Genomic DNA, 16,869 nt, shown 5'->3' with positions numbered 1-16,869 from the left:
TCCTGATTGCAGCATCATTTTATTAACCACTAAAACACTTACTACTTTGAAAACATAATTTCTGCTTATTTCTCTTTTCTGAAAATGTGAAAATCCTTGTTATATGGTTTTTCTATCATTAATTTGTTCACATTATTTTCTGTTTGTCTTGCTTAATACTAACGGTGATGGAATAGAGATGTAGTCTGTGATTACCTCTTTTTTTTAAAATATAAATATTCAAAGATTTAAAGACCCAGTTGAGAAATGTCAGCACTATATTCCTCCTACTCAGTTTTAACAAAATATCATATATCTTAAAAATTATCCTTCACCGGCATAAAAATCCCTAAATGACAGTAAAAAAATAACCTGACTAAATGCTTATTAGACAATAGCTTTCTGTTGTAAAATTATAATTTGTACTCAGAGACAAATAACTGTTGAAGAAACAAATAATTTTCTATAAAAGGTATTTTAAGGATTTTAAGTTGCTTCACTAGCTTGATTTTATACCACTTCTGTCAAATGGGATTTGGTCGACATAAGTGGAAGAGTCATTTTTCAAATGCTTGGAGAGTATAGGATGGAAGTGAGCCTGATATCCCACTTATTTGTGACATGCTCTTGGAATGCCTGTAAACATTGTGTTTACGGAATACTAAGGGGAAGAAACCACTGTCCTTTTCAGAAGAGCATACTGTTAATGAGGGAGTGAAACCATGGGGTGGAGGTAGTGATGGTGATGGTGTGTAATTACAAGTGTGTTCGATTTGGGCTGACCTCAAAAAATTTGAAAGCTTTTGCAGAATCAGGTCAACATTAGTGGCCTGACCAGATCTAGAGAGAGGAAAAAAAAAAAAAAAAATTTTTTTTTTTTTTTTGAGAGAAGAGTTGGTAAATTGTACATGGGGAGAGTGGAGCAGAAGTCGCAGGCATTTTAAAACCCTATCCCAATCACAGGTCCCTTATAGATGAATAACAATGGTCAGCAAGTTGACTTTATTCTTAATTAAAATGACAAAATCAAGAAACTTACAATCATTGGGAGACAGGCATGAGTTTAGTAATTGGAATTCTCAGGCATTCCCAAAGCTTTATTTTAGCTGTTAATTTCAATCCTATTTATCTCCAGAACCTTCTGAAAATGGAACACTTTGTGTTCCCTTTCCTCTATTTCTGAGGTTCTGTCAAAAATGTTTATAAGCTGGGAAATAGTCTCACAACTGGAAGGAGTGATAAGGGGTATACATTTCTAAACTGGATCATCAATCTCGGGAAAATTTAAATTGATTAGGCTTCGTTAGAGAGAACAAGGCTGGAGGACAACTTTAATCCTAAGGTTAGGATTCGGAGAAAGTGTCACTGCGGGTCATGTAATTCTTCATGAACTGTATGAACCACTTCCGTGTTTTACCACACTGACTAGAGTGAAGGATGCTCATGAAATCATGTTTATCCTACTGAAGCTAACATTTACTGAGCAATTACCAGGTGCCAGGCACTCTTCTAAGAGTACGGCATGTATTAAACTCACTGGTTTATCAAGAGATTTATGTCAAATTATTTGTTGAGTTGGCCAATATGTTATTTTCTTTCCTCCTGGGATATTTGTTTTATTTTAATCATTTCTTCTCTTTCAGCTCTTCTTTATGCAACTATTTTTGGAAATGTAACCACAATTTTCCAGCAAATGTATGCCAACACCAACCGATACCATGAGATGCTGAATAATGTACGGGACTTTCTGAAACTCTATCAGGTCCCAAAAGGCCTTAGCGAGCGAGTCATGGATTATATTGTCTCGACATGGTCCATGTCAAAAGGCATTGACACAGAGAAGGTATGAGTTGTTTTTTATTTATTTCTGTTTCAACAGGATAAATGTAGATTTCCCACTCACATATGTTTGTGTAATTGCTTCATAAGTGTTACTCTGTAGTTCTTAAGTGACATATCTATCAATCATTTATTGAATGCTTAGAAGGTGCAAAGCACTCAACCACTAATCATCAGTTGGTATTAGTTATCACACTCAATTTAGAAAATGCAGTTCCCGAAAACAGCTAATTACTCCATTTTCCTAAAATATCCTCAACCACTCACAGTCCTTCACTGTATGCCTGTAAATCTCAGAGAGTGCTGCCATTTCTCATGATGGATTTCATTCTTTGACTGTTTTTCCATTTTGAATTAAAATAAAATCTTCTTTTCTATAAATTAAAAAAAAAAAAAAACTTTTACGCTATCCTCCACTTAAATTTCTCCCTTCTCTGTTTCATGTTCCATAAAGCAACCTATAGTTCTTTATTTTCCCCTTTGCCTTACACAAATGTACAAAGTGGATACCTCCCTGCTTGTTCATCTGACATCTCTAAATTTTTTTCCTTGTCTTTTCATGAAAACTTTCAAAATTTTTCCCATATATCTCACATTTGGGGCGAAGAAGGACCCAAAGTCCTCCTCACAATAAACAAAACTAAAAAAAAAAAATCTCACTTTCTACACTGAGCTGATTCGCATCAAATATAAAAATAGGGGATGACAAATAGTGCTTGCACACAGAGTCTCAGAAGAAGCTGATCTTGAGCTGTATTACTTTATTAGCAACAGCGACGAATGTTGTTTTTAGGTACTGACTTTTGACATCTGATAACCAAACAGCACATTATCTTCCTTGCCATTTTACTCTTACGATGCGGACTTGTGGCTTTTCTTTAAGAGCTGCTCAACAGGCATATTTCAAAGTCAAACAGATGTGCAAAGTAGATGTTTGATTGCAGGAACTTCATGAAAAAAGAACTGAGTAGCTTGAAGCCAGAACACGTGGAGTTAAGAGCTGGTGGTTGAGGGGAGATGCAGGAAATGGACATGAAGTATAAGAGCTATGGGAGAAGAGTTTTCAAAGGAAATGCAAGTGAAATTCTTAGGGACATATAGGTGAAGGAATTGTAAAAGGGGATAAGATTTGTACATCTTTCAACATATTTATAAGATACAGTATGAATCTTCTAGTTAAATGACCATTTAAAATGGAATGCACGACCACAGAGGGAAAAAGAACAAATTACATTTCCATGGAATTTGATTAAGACATACCTGGGCCAATATGGGAAACCCTGGCATAGTGGTTAAGTGCTACGGCTGCTAACCAAGAGGTCAGCAGTTCAAATCTGCCAGGCGCTCCTTGGAAACTTTATGGGGCAGTTCTACTCTGTCCTATAGGGTCACTATGAGTCGGAATCGACTCGACAGCAGTGGGTTTGGTTTTTTGGGTTTGGGCCAAGGTGTGGTTAATAGGGAAGGGATCCAAAGAAGGAACAAAATCTTCCTTGGCATGAAGATGAGAGTAACCATTTAAATCTTCAATTGCAGCATGTCCTTTGAAGTCCACATTAAATAAAACTGAGATGAAGAGGCAATCATCTCCTGTGGCAATTACTATCTCAGGTAGATCATTTCCTTCCAGAAAATGCAATGAGGTACACTGTAGCTAGGTGACAGAAAACATCAGTAAAATAATGGAACAATGACCTTCAACATATTAGCTAACAGCCTGACCCAGGGTCTATGCCACAGATCCAGTAAGTGGCAGATTTTTTATTATGTCTGGTATATATTCTTAGATAATGGGTTTGTTCAAAAGTGCAGCTAACTAGATTTTCTTCAAGCCTCCTCTTGAACACCTGCTGAACTGCCTGATTCATGATGTAGTTAGGGTAATGCCCTGGTGTGGAGTCTGTCTACAAGTGCATACATCATGAGCAGGGAGTAATTTCTGGGTCCCTACTTTTTTTTTTTTTTTTTACTATTTACCATAAAATTATTTTTTTTGTTTGCTTGTTCATTATTTGTGATCTCAGAAATGTACTTTTGATTACTAGAGTGTCCAGGGAAAATGGAGTAATGGGGGAGGGAGGGAAGGCTAATATTGAAGGTAAACTGAAAATTTAATCCAAATGAGAAGATTAAAAAATATTTTAAAATATTAAATTGGCATTTGAATAAGAAAAGAACATGGATATACCCCTTAACTAGTGGGGAATCCTTGGTGTTAGTTGTTGACTAATAGGAAAAAAAAAAAATTTTTTTTTTTATACTTGTGGAAAATATGGAAGCTGTGTTGTATGTCCATGTTGTATGTGTATAAAACATATTTGAAAGTTCTAATTTAATATGGTAGCAACTACCCATGCCTGCATTGATTTCTCCCAGCCTCTTAAGAAAAGCCCCACACAAATTTGTAAGAACTAGTAGCAGCAATACTGTAAGAGAGAAAAAGACATATGCCAAAATCTGGGCCTGGAAAGGAGCTGTGGGAGATTCTCTCTAATGGCATCATCAGTGAAGATGAATTTAAAAGTACGTTCTAGACTTTTTTTTTTCTAGACTACACACCATATGCTATGCTGAACAAGAAGAAAAAAAAAAATTTGCAGTCTATTTCTGGGATTTAATAGAGAGCCTGACAACCTGAGCTGAACACCACCTGCCTTACGAATCCATTCGTCTAAATAAATAGCATTCATAACGTAAGTTTAAAACACAGTAAAAAAGAGGTATGGACACAAAAATTAGCAACCAAAGCAAAGAAGGGAATAGGTGTCTGAGAAGCAGACTTCAATACACATAAGAACTTAATATAAGCTAAAGGACAATCATAAAGATGTAACTGTTACATTATTTAATTATAAAATGAATTAAAAATTTAGGAAAGTAAGCATTGAGAGAGTCTCATTGCATTGTCTAACAAAAATATTAGAAGGGCTGAAACTTAAATGTAAAAAATAAGAAACCATAAACTATTCCAAGAAGATATGTGAATATGTTTAATTTCACTTTGCACATATTGAATGGAATAAATAACTGATTAAAGATTTAACTAAAAAATGTAAAAGCTCTCACACCAAAAAAACATAAAAAATAAAAATGAGATAAAGCATTTGCAATAAACATTACAAGGAACTGTTAATTACCTTGATGCACAAAATGATTTTAAATTAATAAGAAACATTAGGATACTTAAGAGAAAAATGAGTAAAACAGAAAATTTCTAGAAGACAAAATACAAATTACTAATAAACATACAAAAAAGCTTATTTTCACTGGTAACAAACTTCAAAATTGAAACAAAAAATTATTTTAATATGTCAAATGGACAAAGATGATGTCCAATCTTCGCAAAGGCTATAGAATGACTGGCAGTATTGTATAATTCTAGTAGGTGCGTAAATTGATAGGGAATGTCTTAGGCTGGGTTCTCTAGAGAAGCAAAACCATAAAGCATATAAATATATATAGAAGGATTTATATCAAAGAAACAGCTCACTCGATTGTACAGGCTGGAACGTCCTACATCTGTGGATTATAATAGAGGCTTCTCCTGATTCACGTAGCTGCAAGGGCTGGTGAACTCAGCTCGGCAGGTCAGAGAGGAGGTCTCCACTCATACGCTGTGAAGACCAACGAATCCCAAGATCAGCAGATAAGCTGGTAGCTCAAGTCCCAAGAAATGGAGGTCAGAGGAACAGGAGGCAGCCATGGGACCCAGAGTGCACAAAAACCCAGAAAGTCTGCTTATATTTAAATACAGGCTACACCCCCAAGGAAACTCTCTTTCAACTGATCTGATACTCATAGCAGATCCCATCATGGGAGTGATCACATGTAAACACTGAGAATCATGGCCCAGCCAAGTTGACACACAATCTTAACCATCACAGGGCATTTCTGGAGAGCAATTTGACCTTGATCACATTCTAAATGTTGGGGTATCTTGGAGCTCAGTCTTTACACCTCTTGCCTTCTGTTTGTATTCATTCACTCCTTCAGTGATATCATCCAATCTCGTGGCTTTAAAAATATATGCTAACACCACCCACATGTACATACTCATTTTTGGCCTATTCGCTGAACTACACACACTCCTACCTGTCCACCCATCTCCAATGAAGTTGTCCAAAACTGAACTTCTGGTCATCTTCCGTAACCCCTCTTCCACCAACAATCTTCCCCAATGCAACTAGTGGGAATTCCACCCTTCAGTTGCTCAGTTTAAAAACTCTCACTTTTAAACTTCCAGCAAATCATGTTGGCTCTGCCTCCACTTCTCCATAACCATTGTTATTATCTGGTCCAAATCACCATTGTCTCCTACCTGAGTTATTGTAATAACCAACTGACTCGTTTCATACTATGCTTCCATTCTTGTCCCTCTATAGCCTCTATCAGCACAGCAGACAATAAATGTATTGCTTTTAAGATAAAATCAGTCTATCTATCTATCTATCTGTCTGTCTGTCTGTCTGTCTGTCTGTCTGTCTGTCGTCTGTCTGTCTGTCTGTCTATCTATCTATCTATCTATCTATCTATCTATCTATCTATCTATCTATCTATCATCTATCTATCTATCAACCTGTCAATCAACCAATCTCTCTATGAATCTCTCTACCTCTCTCTCTACCTCTCTCTCTCATCTCTCTCTCATCTCTCTCTCTCGCATCTCTCTTTCTAGCATCTCTCTCTCTAGCATCTCTCTGTTATCTCTCTATCATCTCTCTCTCCATCACCTATCATCTATCTACCTACCTACCTATCATCTCACTATCTCTCTATCTAATTATGTATTCACCTGTGCTGCAGGCTTTTAGAAAATAAGACTCAAATTGATTGAGTCTATTACAAGTGTAGAGAAAGAAAATGAAATTTCGATGACAGTAATCATATAAAATTGTACTTATAGCATTAGAAATATTAAAACCCATTGCTGTTGAGTGACCCTATAGGACAGTGTAAAACTGATCGATAGAGTTTCCAAGGAGTGCGTGGTGGATTCAAACTGCCAACCTTTTAGTTAGAAATATAGAACCTATCGAATTGATTAAACACTGCCTTGAGTTTATATTTTATCCATCATTAGTGAAGATCATCTGAATTTTAACAATTATCCCATGTTTAATATCAGAGACCTCTAATAGACTTTCTGTTCCTCAATATGCCAAATACTTTCTCTTACTGTGTGTTTTTCATCATTCTAAAATATTTGTTCAAATATTTTAGAATGACAGTCATTAGCAGATTTTAACTGTGATTACATGCTGGACAGACATTGGAATATAATGTATGAAGCCAAATGTGTTTGTGCTAGTGCATCTCTTCTCTCATTAGTTCTAAACAGCTATATTTTTTTCAGTTGCTAGTACAATGGGATTTAATGATCCATTGGAGCTAATTAGAGAAAATCCTTCACCCCAGTTACTGAGATTTTTTTCTATCGTTTCCACATATTTAGTTTTATAGATTTTTAAATTCGGCTTTAACCCACAAACAAATTAATCACTATGATTTAATTCAGTCTTAACTTGCCTTATGTGAATAATACTTTCTCTAATACAAACTGTGGCATTAAAATCTGTACTGATGTTGTGATCATAGCATTCCCATCCTGAAGGGTTGCCTAAGGCAATAGCTTTTATATAGAACTGTACCTAGATTAATTTTATTTATATTTTATTGACTCCTAATTACTACAGTTGCTTTAGCTTCTTTTTACATCTAATGATAAAAATCCTCCTCTGGGCTTTGCTACTTGCTAATGTTCTGTGCTCCTAAAGGACTGAGAAATGGGGGGAATGAATGAGGATTTAAAAGGGGGAAGAGGAGATTACACACACACACACAAAAAAAAAAAAATAGAAGGGATGATGGTTACAGCTCAGAAAATTTATCCTGCAGTTTGAAATGACTTTCCTGGGAAATAATTCAAATGAAACACATGTCTGGGAGCTTCACGTTCAGCGTTTGGGACCTTATAAAAAATCTACAACCTTTATAGTATTGTGTAGACCACATATTTGCCATTAGGCTGGAATTTTTTTCCAGCTTCTTTTAGAGAGAGAAACTTAAAACTCTTTTTTTCTTTTTTTTTGCCACTGTATTACTTCTTTTTTAACATATAGATTGAAGAAAAAAATCAGAGAAATCTCTAGTCTTCATATCTTGTTTATATGTTGTGTAATAAGCATAAAGTAAATAGGTAGGCAGATGGTATTATGTGAAATGTTCTGGAAGAATTATGGAAAACATTCAGGCAGAATTATACCTTTAGAATGTAAACAAATTGAGGTTTTCAAAATTTTAAAACCTTGGATTATTTTTCAACCAAATCTATCACAGAAGTACTCTACTTATTCCAAATACAGTAAGCAGTATGTTTCTTCTACAACTCTGCTTTTATAGGTTTTTTTTTTTTATGGCAAAGCATATCAAAATATTTCTTTGTATTCCTAAATGTGAAAAACAGAGGTAATATTCTCATGCATGGCATTATATTCTTGATTCAGTATTTAAATACTGCAAAAGATTCCTCTAGGGATGTGTTGCTAAAACCAAGAGGGAAGGCACCTATCTTCCAAGAAGAGCTCCAGGCAAATGTACTGTGTTACATATGCGATGTAAATATAGACACGTGAATATAATAAATAAAACAATACAATATAATTTAAAAAATTGGACTGGTTTTAAGATCCATTAAAAGCACTCTTGTCTTTGGATCAAGGGAGGTAATAACCATCCCAATACTGTGTTAAGCAGATCATAGATAAAATATTGTGTCCGTCTTCCGGCTGGATATTTTAAAAGGCATATTACCCAGTGGAAACACAATGAGTAGATGATAAATGCGATGGTATAAGGTTCTGGGAATCTAGTTATATGAGGAATTGTTAAAGGAAATAGGAAATATTTAGTGTGGGTAAGAGAAGACTTAGGGAGAGTTACGACATTTGGCTGGAAGTATTTGCAGGACTGATATACAGAAGAAGTACTCTGTTTATTTAGACAGAGGGTGAAACTAAGTGACATAAGTGACACAGTAGAAGTTAAATGAAAATGGATTTTAGAACACTGTAAGGAGGAACTTCCTAACAAGTAAAACTTGTTAAAAATGGAATGGGCTATCTGTTCTAGGAGGATATTAAGTCCCTGGTCAGTAAAGGATTCAAGCAAATAGATAGAAGGTAGTGCCAGATGAACTTACAGGTTCTGATATTACAGTTACATGATAATATAATTATCTAATTATCATGTAATTGGAGTGCTATTAAATATCACATCTCATTTGTAATTTAGCCACATATATTTAAGCAATCATATATAAAAAGAGGAGGCTCTGAGTGGTGCAAATGGTTGATGCACTCAGCTGCTAACTAAAAGGTTGGAGGTTTGAGTCCACTCCCTGATGATCTACTTCTGAAAAATCAACCATGGAAAACCCTGTAGAGCACAGTTCTACTCTGACATACATGGGGTCACCATGAGTTGGAGTCAATTCGATGGCAGCTGGTGGTGGTATAAAAATGATTATATAACAGAATTCTATAATTGATATTTATTTCCCAACAACTTTATATTAACATACCTAAGTACTGTAGTTTTACAGATAAAACTAAATGGTTTTCCAATGAAAAACAAACACTAGCTTAAAAAAAATGATGAGAACTCAGAATCCATGATGGGGCTAAGCTAGGCCCATGAGACAACTGGGATGCTTGTTTTATGGCCTTTAAAGTAACTGCTTGTTGAGCAAGAGAGACTGTGCCTTGCCTATTGTCATGGATTGAATTTTGTACCCCCAAAATATGTGTCAGCTTGGTTAGGCCATGTGTAGTTGTCCTCTTTTCCTATGTGTTATAAATCATAATCTCTGCCTGTGGTTAAAAGGGTTACTTAGGTCACTTCCCTGATCCAAAAGGGAGTTTCCCTGGGGTGTGGCCCATACCAACTTTTATCTTTGAAGAGATAAAAGGAAAGGGAAGCAAGCAGAGAGTTGGGGACCTCATACCACTAGGAGGACAGCACCAGGAGCAGAGCACATCCTTTGGACATGGGGTCCCTTTGCCTGAGAAGCTCCTCGACCAGGGGAAGTTTGAGGACAAGGAATCTTCCTCTAGAGCTGACAGAGAGAGAAAGAGCCTTCCCCTGAAGCTGACACCCTGAATTTGGACTCTTAGCCTACTTTACTGTGAGAAAATAAATTTCTCTTTGTTGAAGCCATCCACTTGTGGTATTTCTGTTATGTCAGCACTAAGATAGAATTCGGTACTGAGAGAGTGGGGTGCTGCTCTAACAAATACCTCAAATGTGGAAGTGGTTTTGAAACTGTGAATGAATAGAGTTGCAACAGTGGCAGAGGACCAGCACAGAAGAGAACCTGTATTGGCAAAGAAGCAACAACAGCAGAGAACCAAGAGCAGCAGAACCAGGAGACCAGCGCGAGACGGTGCTAGAGCCAACCCATGGAGTGAGAGAGCTGAGTGCCTGTGCACAGGAGGCTTCCTGGTGGAGTGGGGTGCCTCTGGGCACTTATCGGTGGGGCTAGGCTTGCCGACCTGTGGAGCCAGAGAGCTGAGTGTCTGTGCACAGGAGGCTTCCTGGTGGAGTGGGGTGCCTCCAGGCACTTACTGGTGAGCTACGGAGCTTTAGAACACTTGCCCCAGCAGGGCAGATGCAGGCATGAGGCCAGAGGAGCCAAGAGGCCAAGACACCAGGAAGCAGAAACTGAAGAGACAGCACAAGAAGCCCAGCTGCCTCAGTCTCAAAAGGTATGGCCATGACCTTAGGGGTTTCAAAGGGTGGAGCCATGGCCTCTGGTGTTTCTAAGGTAGAGTTGCCACTCAGATGGACAAGAAGAATGGTGTGCCTCAAGCTGAGGGAACAGAGTTGCTGTCCCAGTGGGCCTGGAAGGTGGAGGTGAAGCCCAGTGCCAAGGGACCTCCACTCAGAATCTGAAGAATGTGGCCAATACCTAGAGGCTGCAGGGCAGGGTTATTGTGTAAATTGTCTCAGAGAACAGGGGATTATTTTCAAATCTTTGAGGGCTAATGTAATGCATTCTGCTGACTTGCTTGGTGCCTGTTATGCCTCTTTCCTTTCAGTTTCTCCCATTCGTGATGGTAATGTTTAGCTTGTGCCTGTTCTGCCATTGTACCCTTGGAAGCAGATGACTTGTATTCTAGATTTCACGGATGAAGAAGAATTTTTTGATTTTGGACTTAGAGTTAAGACTTTTGTTATAATATGACGGGGTAAATATGTTTTGCATGTTACAAGGATGTGATTTTTTGAGGGCCAAAGGGTGGAGTGTCATGGTTTGAATTGTGTCCCCCCAAAATATGTCTCAGCTTGGTTAGGCCATGTGTAGTTATCCTCCATTTTGTGATTTTCCTGTGTTATAAATCATAATCTCTGCCTGTGGTTAAAAGGATTACTCAGGTCACCTCCCTGATCCAAAGGGAAGTTTCCCTGAGGTGTGGCCTGTACCACCTTTTATCTCCCAAGACATAAAAGGAAGGGGAAGCAAGCAGAGAGCTGGGGGCCTCATACCACCAAGAGGGCAGCATCGGAAGCAGAGCTTGGATATGGGGTTCCTGTGCCTCAGAAGCTCCTCGACCAGGGGAAGTTTGAGGACAAGGAATCTTCCTCCTGAGCTGACAAAGAGAGAAAGCCTTCCCCTAGAGCTGACGCCCTGAATTTGGACTTGTAACCTACCAGACTGTGAGGAAATAAATCCCTCTTTGTTGAAGCTATCCACTTGAGGTATTTCTGTTATGGCAGCACTAGAAGACTAAGACACCTATCATTATGAAAAACTGTTACTCAGCCTGCTGGCTGAAAGCATTACACTCCAAATATCTGAAAACTAACTTCTCCATCTTTATCTGAACATGGTAGGGGAACTTAACTTATCATGTCCACGTGTGCCCCTTAGTTGTTACCTACTGAAATACTATGAGGGAAGCATCTGGAGTTTTATTGACATTTTTCTAGATGATGTGTAGACCATATCTTAGAATGTATATTTTGTCCAAAACCTCAATTTTTTTTCAAATAGAAGTTAAATAAAATAATGTTCAATAAATTAGTAGAAACATCACAAGTAGACTAGAATTTTAAATAATACTTCTATAATAGTATTTTGGAACATTCAAGTGTATGCATTAGTTTGTCATGGCTTTTGGCATAGTTTAATAGTGCAAGCTTTGTATTATAGTTAGACATACACTTTTTGTATGTCAGATATTAGGCAGTATTATCTTTCTCTATAATAGGGAAACCCTAGTGGCATAGTGGTTAGGTGCTGCGGCTGATAACCAAAGGGTCGGCAGTTCGAATCCACTAGGCACTCCTTGGAAACTCTATGGGGCAGTTCAACTCTGTCCTATGGGGTCACTATGAGTCAGAGTCGACTTGGCGGCACTGGGTTTGGTTTGGTTTGGGTGACTAATGATAGGGAAGCGTTGCCTAACTAAGTTAAATCCTGAATGCCCCAAACCTCTCTTTAGGAATGATATTAAGTGAATCCTTTTCATTTACAAATTTGAAAATACTTTTGTGCAGTACTGTGTGCTAGTTCATATTTCATGTTCTTATCATTCTGTCACTAGTCTCTGAGGATGGACCTAAGGAATTATTTGATAGGCATAGTCCAGAAATTAGAAAAAGGAGTTGTCAACATAGGGCCATGGATGATGTGCACAGTTCCCTACCTTTGTGTAGACAGTGAGGATGGGGTTCCAGGCTTGCATGCTTCCATGAAGAGATCAGTAATGGAGATACCACCATTACTTAATTGGCTGGAGGATGAAAAGTGCCATAGAGTGCCTCCATGGGTAGGCAATAATATGTTAACAAATTATTAGCCCATTGTGGTTATAATTCATTTATACCTTTACCAGGCATAAACTAAAATAGCCAGGTCGTGCCTGGTATCATTTTTAGCCTTAGTCTTTGCTTAGTTTGATGACTAAAATACATCTGATACAAGCCATGGTCTTTTAAATTACCTCATATGCATGTGAATATTGGATAGTGAAAGGGAAGTCAGAAGAATTGAGGCATTCAAACTGTGATGTTGGCAAAAAGAATGAACAAATGAGTCTTAGAAAAAGTACAACCATAATGTTCCTTAGAAATGAGGTTGGTGAGACTTCAGCTTGCTTATTATGGGCATGTCAACAGGAAAGAACAATCACTAGAAGAGGACATCATGTTTAGTAAAGTAAATGGGCAACAAAAATGACGGAAACCCTCAATGAGATGGGTCAATGTTGTACCCACAACAGTGGACCCAAATTTAACCAAGATCATGGTTATGGCACAGGATTAGGCAACATTTTGTTCTGTTATACATGATGTCACTCTGCATCAGAGCTGACTCAGTGGCAACTGACAATAACAAGTTTGCTTAGTATTCAGGGGGCACTGTTGTCTTTAAATATAGGTAGATATATAACATCATTTGGAAATTAATTTGGTTGAACAGAATATTTTTATATATCAGGGCTTTGAACTGGCTCAGTCTGATTCAAACCCCTGCCAAGAATTTGCGTTTCTAAGAAGTTCCCAGGAAGTTATAGGTTAAATCACTTGTGGATCTTGTTAAAAATAAAGATTCTGATTCAGTATATCTGGGGTGGAAATGCAAATTCTCAGCAGGGAACTTGTTGGAAATACAAATTATCAGCAGGGATTTGAACTAGAATGAACTGGTTCGAAGCCCTGCTATATACGTTGAAAACAAATGCACAGATATATTTTGGTCTTTGAGGAAAAATTAAATTGTGAATGAATCTGTGCGCTGCCAACAGTATTATAGTATAAGTAGGTGTTTGTATTCAAGCTAGTATTTTCTTCTGAGCTGCCTTGATTTATCTCTTTCAAACTCCCACTACAGTAAAACTGCAGCAACGGCTATTGAAATACCTATTTTTGAATGAAATCATAGTACTTCCAACAACTATTGCAGATTACTAGATAAAGGTAGAATTACGCAGATGGTTGGATTTTGTAAACTTAAAAAAAAATGGTTTCATTTCTGTGATTGCTGTTGTTGTTATTTGGCTATATTTGCTAATTTTTATTTTTCTTCCAAGACTTTGTGGCTTTCAGCATTTCATCTGCCTCTCTACACCCCTCATCTCTTTGCAAGGTTTTATGATAGTACCTAAAAAAAACCTGTCCTTTGGCTGTGACTGATTGCTTTTGAGTTTGGATTCATTTATAGTCTATGAAGTACTGAAGAGCCACTTTTAGCTCTTTTGCTAGTAATGCCAAATAACCATAGGGATCCCTGTCTAGCACAACAAAAGACAGCAAGAGATTGGAGAAAAATAGAGTGAATGGATTAAGAGAAAAGGAAACCTTGCTATGTAGGAAAGAAATTCCTCTAGTTACTGCCAATTGTCTGAAATGCCACTCCATGTGCCTTTCTGGGCATGATCCTCAAGTCAAAGTGAGGGCCACATGGCTGTGCACCTTGACAGCTTTCTCTTGACTTCACTTTTTATGAGTCTGCCTGTGTTGAGATCTCCGGATATTTTTCTTTTCTCTCATTAACATTCCTTCTCATTTCTTTATACCTCAGATTTTCTTGAGGAAGTCTTCACTTCCCTGTATTTCTGCTGGGACTTCTCTAAGAGAAGATTCTTCTTAAGGAAGAATCTTTAAAATGGTGGTGGTGTTTGCTGTTGAGTTGGCTCCAACTCATAGTGACCTTATGTATAACAGAACAAAACATTGCTTAGTCCTGTGCCATCTTCATGATCATTGGTATAACCTTTAGAAAGGTCTTATGTAGCAGATAGTCCAATGCAATATGTTTGATTTCTTGACTCCACTGATAAAAAAAAAAAAAACAAAAAACCCACTGCTGTCGAGTCAATTCCGACTCATAACAACCCTATAGGACAGAGTAGAACTGCCCCATAGAGTTTCCAAGGAGCGCCTGGAGGATTTGAACTGCTGACCTGTTGGTTAGCAGCCATAGCACTTAACCACTGCGCCACCAGTAGTTTCTGACTCCGCTGGTAGGATTATATAAATAGGAAAATAGCTATTCTATAAAATTTGCATCCTTATCAAAGGGAGCAGTATTGTAGTCATTGCTATAGAGTGGTAAATAACTTCATTTTGACAATAAATGAGACATTAGTAGGAAATTGCCCCCCTGGGGGAAACTAGCCACAGTCAGAAGAGAAACAACCCAGCCCAATCATCCTGCTGTTCCAATGGCACAATGTGAAATGTCGGTACATCTAAAAAGACTTTCGCTGTTTAACCTGATAGTTAAGGCTTCAGAGTACCTTTTAAAGTAGCAAACTCAATGGTCACATGATTTTAGCATGTTTTTAATGATTCATATTCTTTGATAAAGCACAAAGCATAGTAGTTCATTTATTCAACCATCTTAACACAGCTGACTACCATCCTTTCGTATAGTAAGGAAGCAAACAAAATCCAAAGCTCCAAACTGAAAATATTCTTTAGTGTAAAGTTAACAATTATCGCTTAAATTTTCTATTAGAAGTATTTTGATTTAATAATGGCGTATTAAGTTTATAAAAAAATACTGTATGTTTAGAGGAAAACTGGAAAATTCTTCTTAAAGAGAGATAACTTTCTATGTACTGTAGGTTGATGCCTGACAGTAAGGATAGCCAAGAATTCATAAATATTTAGGTAGACATTGATCCATAGGTTGTTATTTACTTCAGAGATGTATTTTCTTTTCCAGTGTTCAGTAGTAAATATTAATTATGCCCGTATTTACATTCAAGACATCGTTCTAGTTTCCACAATGACAGCAGTGAATATGAGACAGTCTCTGCCACACAGGGCTCATAGCCTAGTGGATTGATCAAATAAAGATTTTTCTGTTCTATGACTTACCAGTACTGTTTATGACTTGGCAGCCAGGCATGGAGCATCTGGAATGTTCTGGATCAAGGATCAGAGGGAAAGGGACCCCACATTTAGTGAATGTGCTTGTGTCCGGAGCACTGTTCTTGATGTGATATATTCCTCAGCTCATCTGATGCTCACAGATACTCTGTGTGGTAGGCAATGTAGTCCTCATTTTTAAAATGAGGAGAATAAGATTTATAGAGAATAATTTATGCAAGATTAGACAGCAAAGAATGGCAGAGCTAAAGTTTGATTCTGAGTGCTAGGGTTCTGACTCCAACGTCTATGTGGTCTGTTCTGCATCACTCACTTATTCCACACCTACAATGCTCCAGGCTCTGTTTTGTGGACTGGGGATGCACCCATGAGCAAGATAGACAGGGTCCCTACTATTAGGAAACTATTGACAGTCTAGTGGGAAAGACAGAGAAGAACAATTACATAAATTATTAATATTTTCTAATTCCCTTTAATAAAAATGTAAGTGATAAATGAAGTGGTGGCATGCAAGATATAAGAGGAGATTAAAAACAAAAAACACACAAAGAAAACCCTTTGGTTTTCTTCCTTAAATAGAAAAAGATGGTTCTCATCTGCATTGAAAATAGTGGAGAAAATACATTATTCCTAAATATACTATGCTCTGTGATACGCTGAAGTATATGAATCCTTAGAAACATCCTGTAATTATGTGCTCACTGATTGCTACCTTGTAACTACTTTGAAGCCAAATAATAGCTATGTCGTGGTAATTTGTGTTTCCGATTTTATTAATTAACCAAAATTGCCAATAAGACATATGTGATGTTACCAAACTAAATCGGTATAATTACAACCAAGAACTATGAATATGGGTGAATATTAATAAATGTTAGGGTTTTATAATATTGAAAAGCCATTTAAAATATATACCAATTATACTTTTTAAAGTTCCCTTAAGAACTTAATATTTTAATAAGCAAATTTCAGACAGCCACGGGATCTGACTTAAGCCAACAATAATACAGTACCACTATAAGAAAGTTCCTAATGAATTTGGTAGTAGTCCTGGCAGCAGGAGGCAACATATATACAAGCAACAATTGTACAAACAGCCCAGGTTCTGTAATTTAAATTTGGTGGAATACTAAGGCTAATTTTTTAAATTTC

At 37.2% G+C, this 16,869-nt stretch overlaps 1 protein-coding gene across 1 annotated transcript in view; it reads left to right on the top strand.

The window, feature by feature from the left end:
* Positions 1 to 16,869, top strand: part of KCNH5 (potassium voltage-gated channel subfamily H member 5) — a 354,554-nt gene that overhangs the window by 212,031 nt on the left and 125,654 nt on the right. Inside the window, exon 8 of the mRNA XM_049899538.1 lies at positions 1,623 to 1,822. Coding sequence (XP_049755495.1) covers positions 1,623 to 1,822 — 200 coding nt within the window. The remainder of the gene's footprint in view (positions 1 to 1,622; positions 1,823 to 16,869) is intronic.

Source organism: Elephas maximus, chromosome 10 (assembly GCF_024166365.1).
Source record: "Elephas maximus indicus isolate mEleMax1 chromosome 10, mEleMax1 primary haplotype, whole genome shotgun sequence".
In the NCBI taxonomy this organism is placed as follows: domain Eukaryota; kingdom Metazoa; phylum Chordata; class Mammalia; order Proboscidea; family Elephantidae; genus Elephas; species Elephas maximus.
The sequence above is the reverse complement of the archived record's forward strand: the minus strand, read 5'-3'. Positions and strand labels throughout refer to the sequence as shown.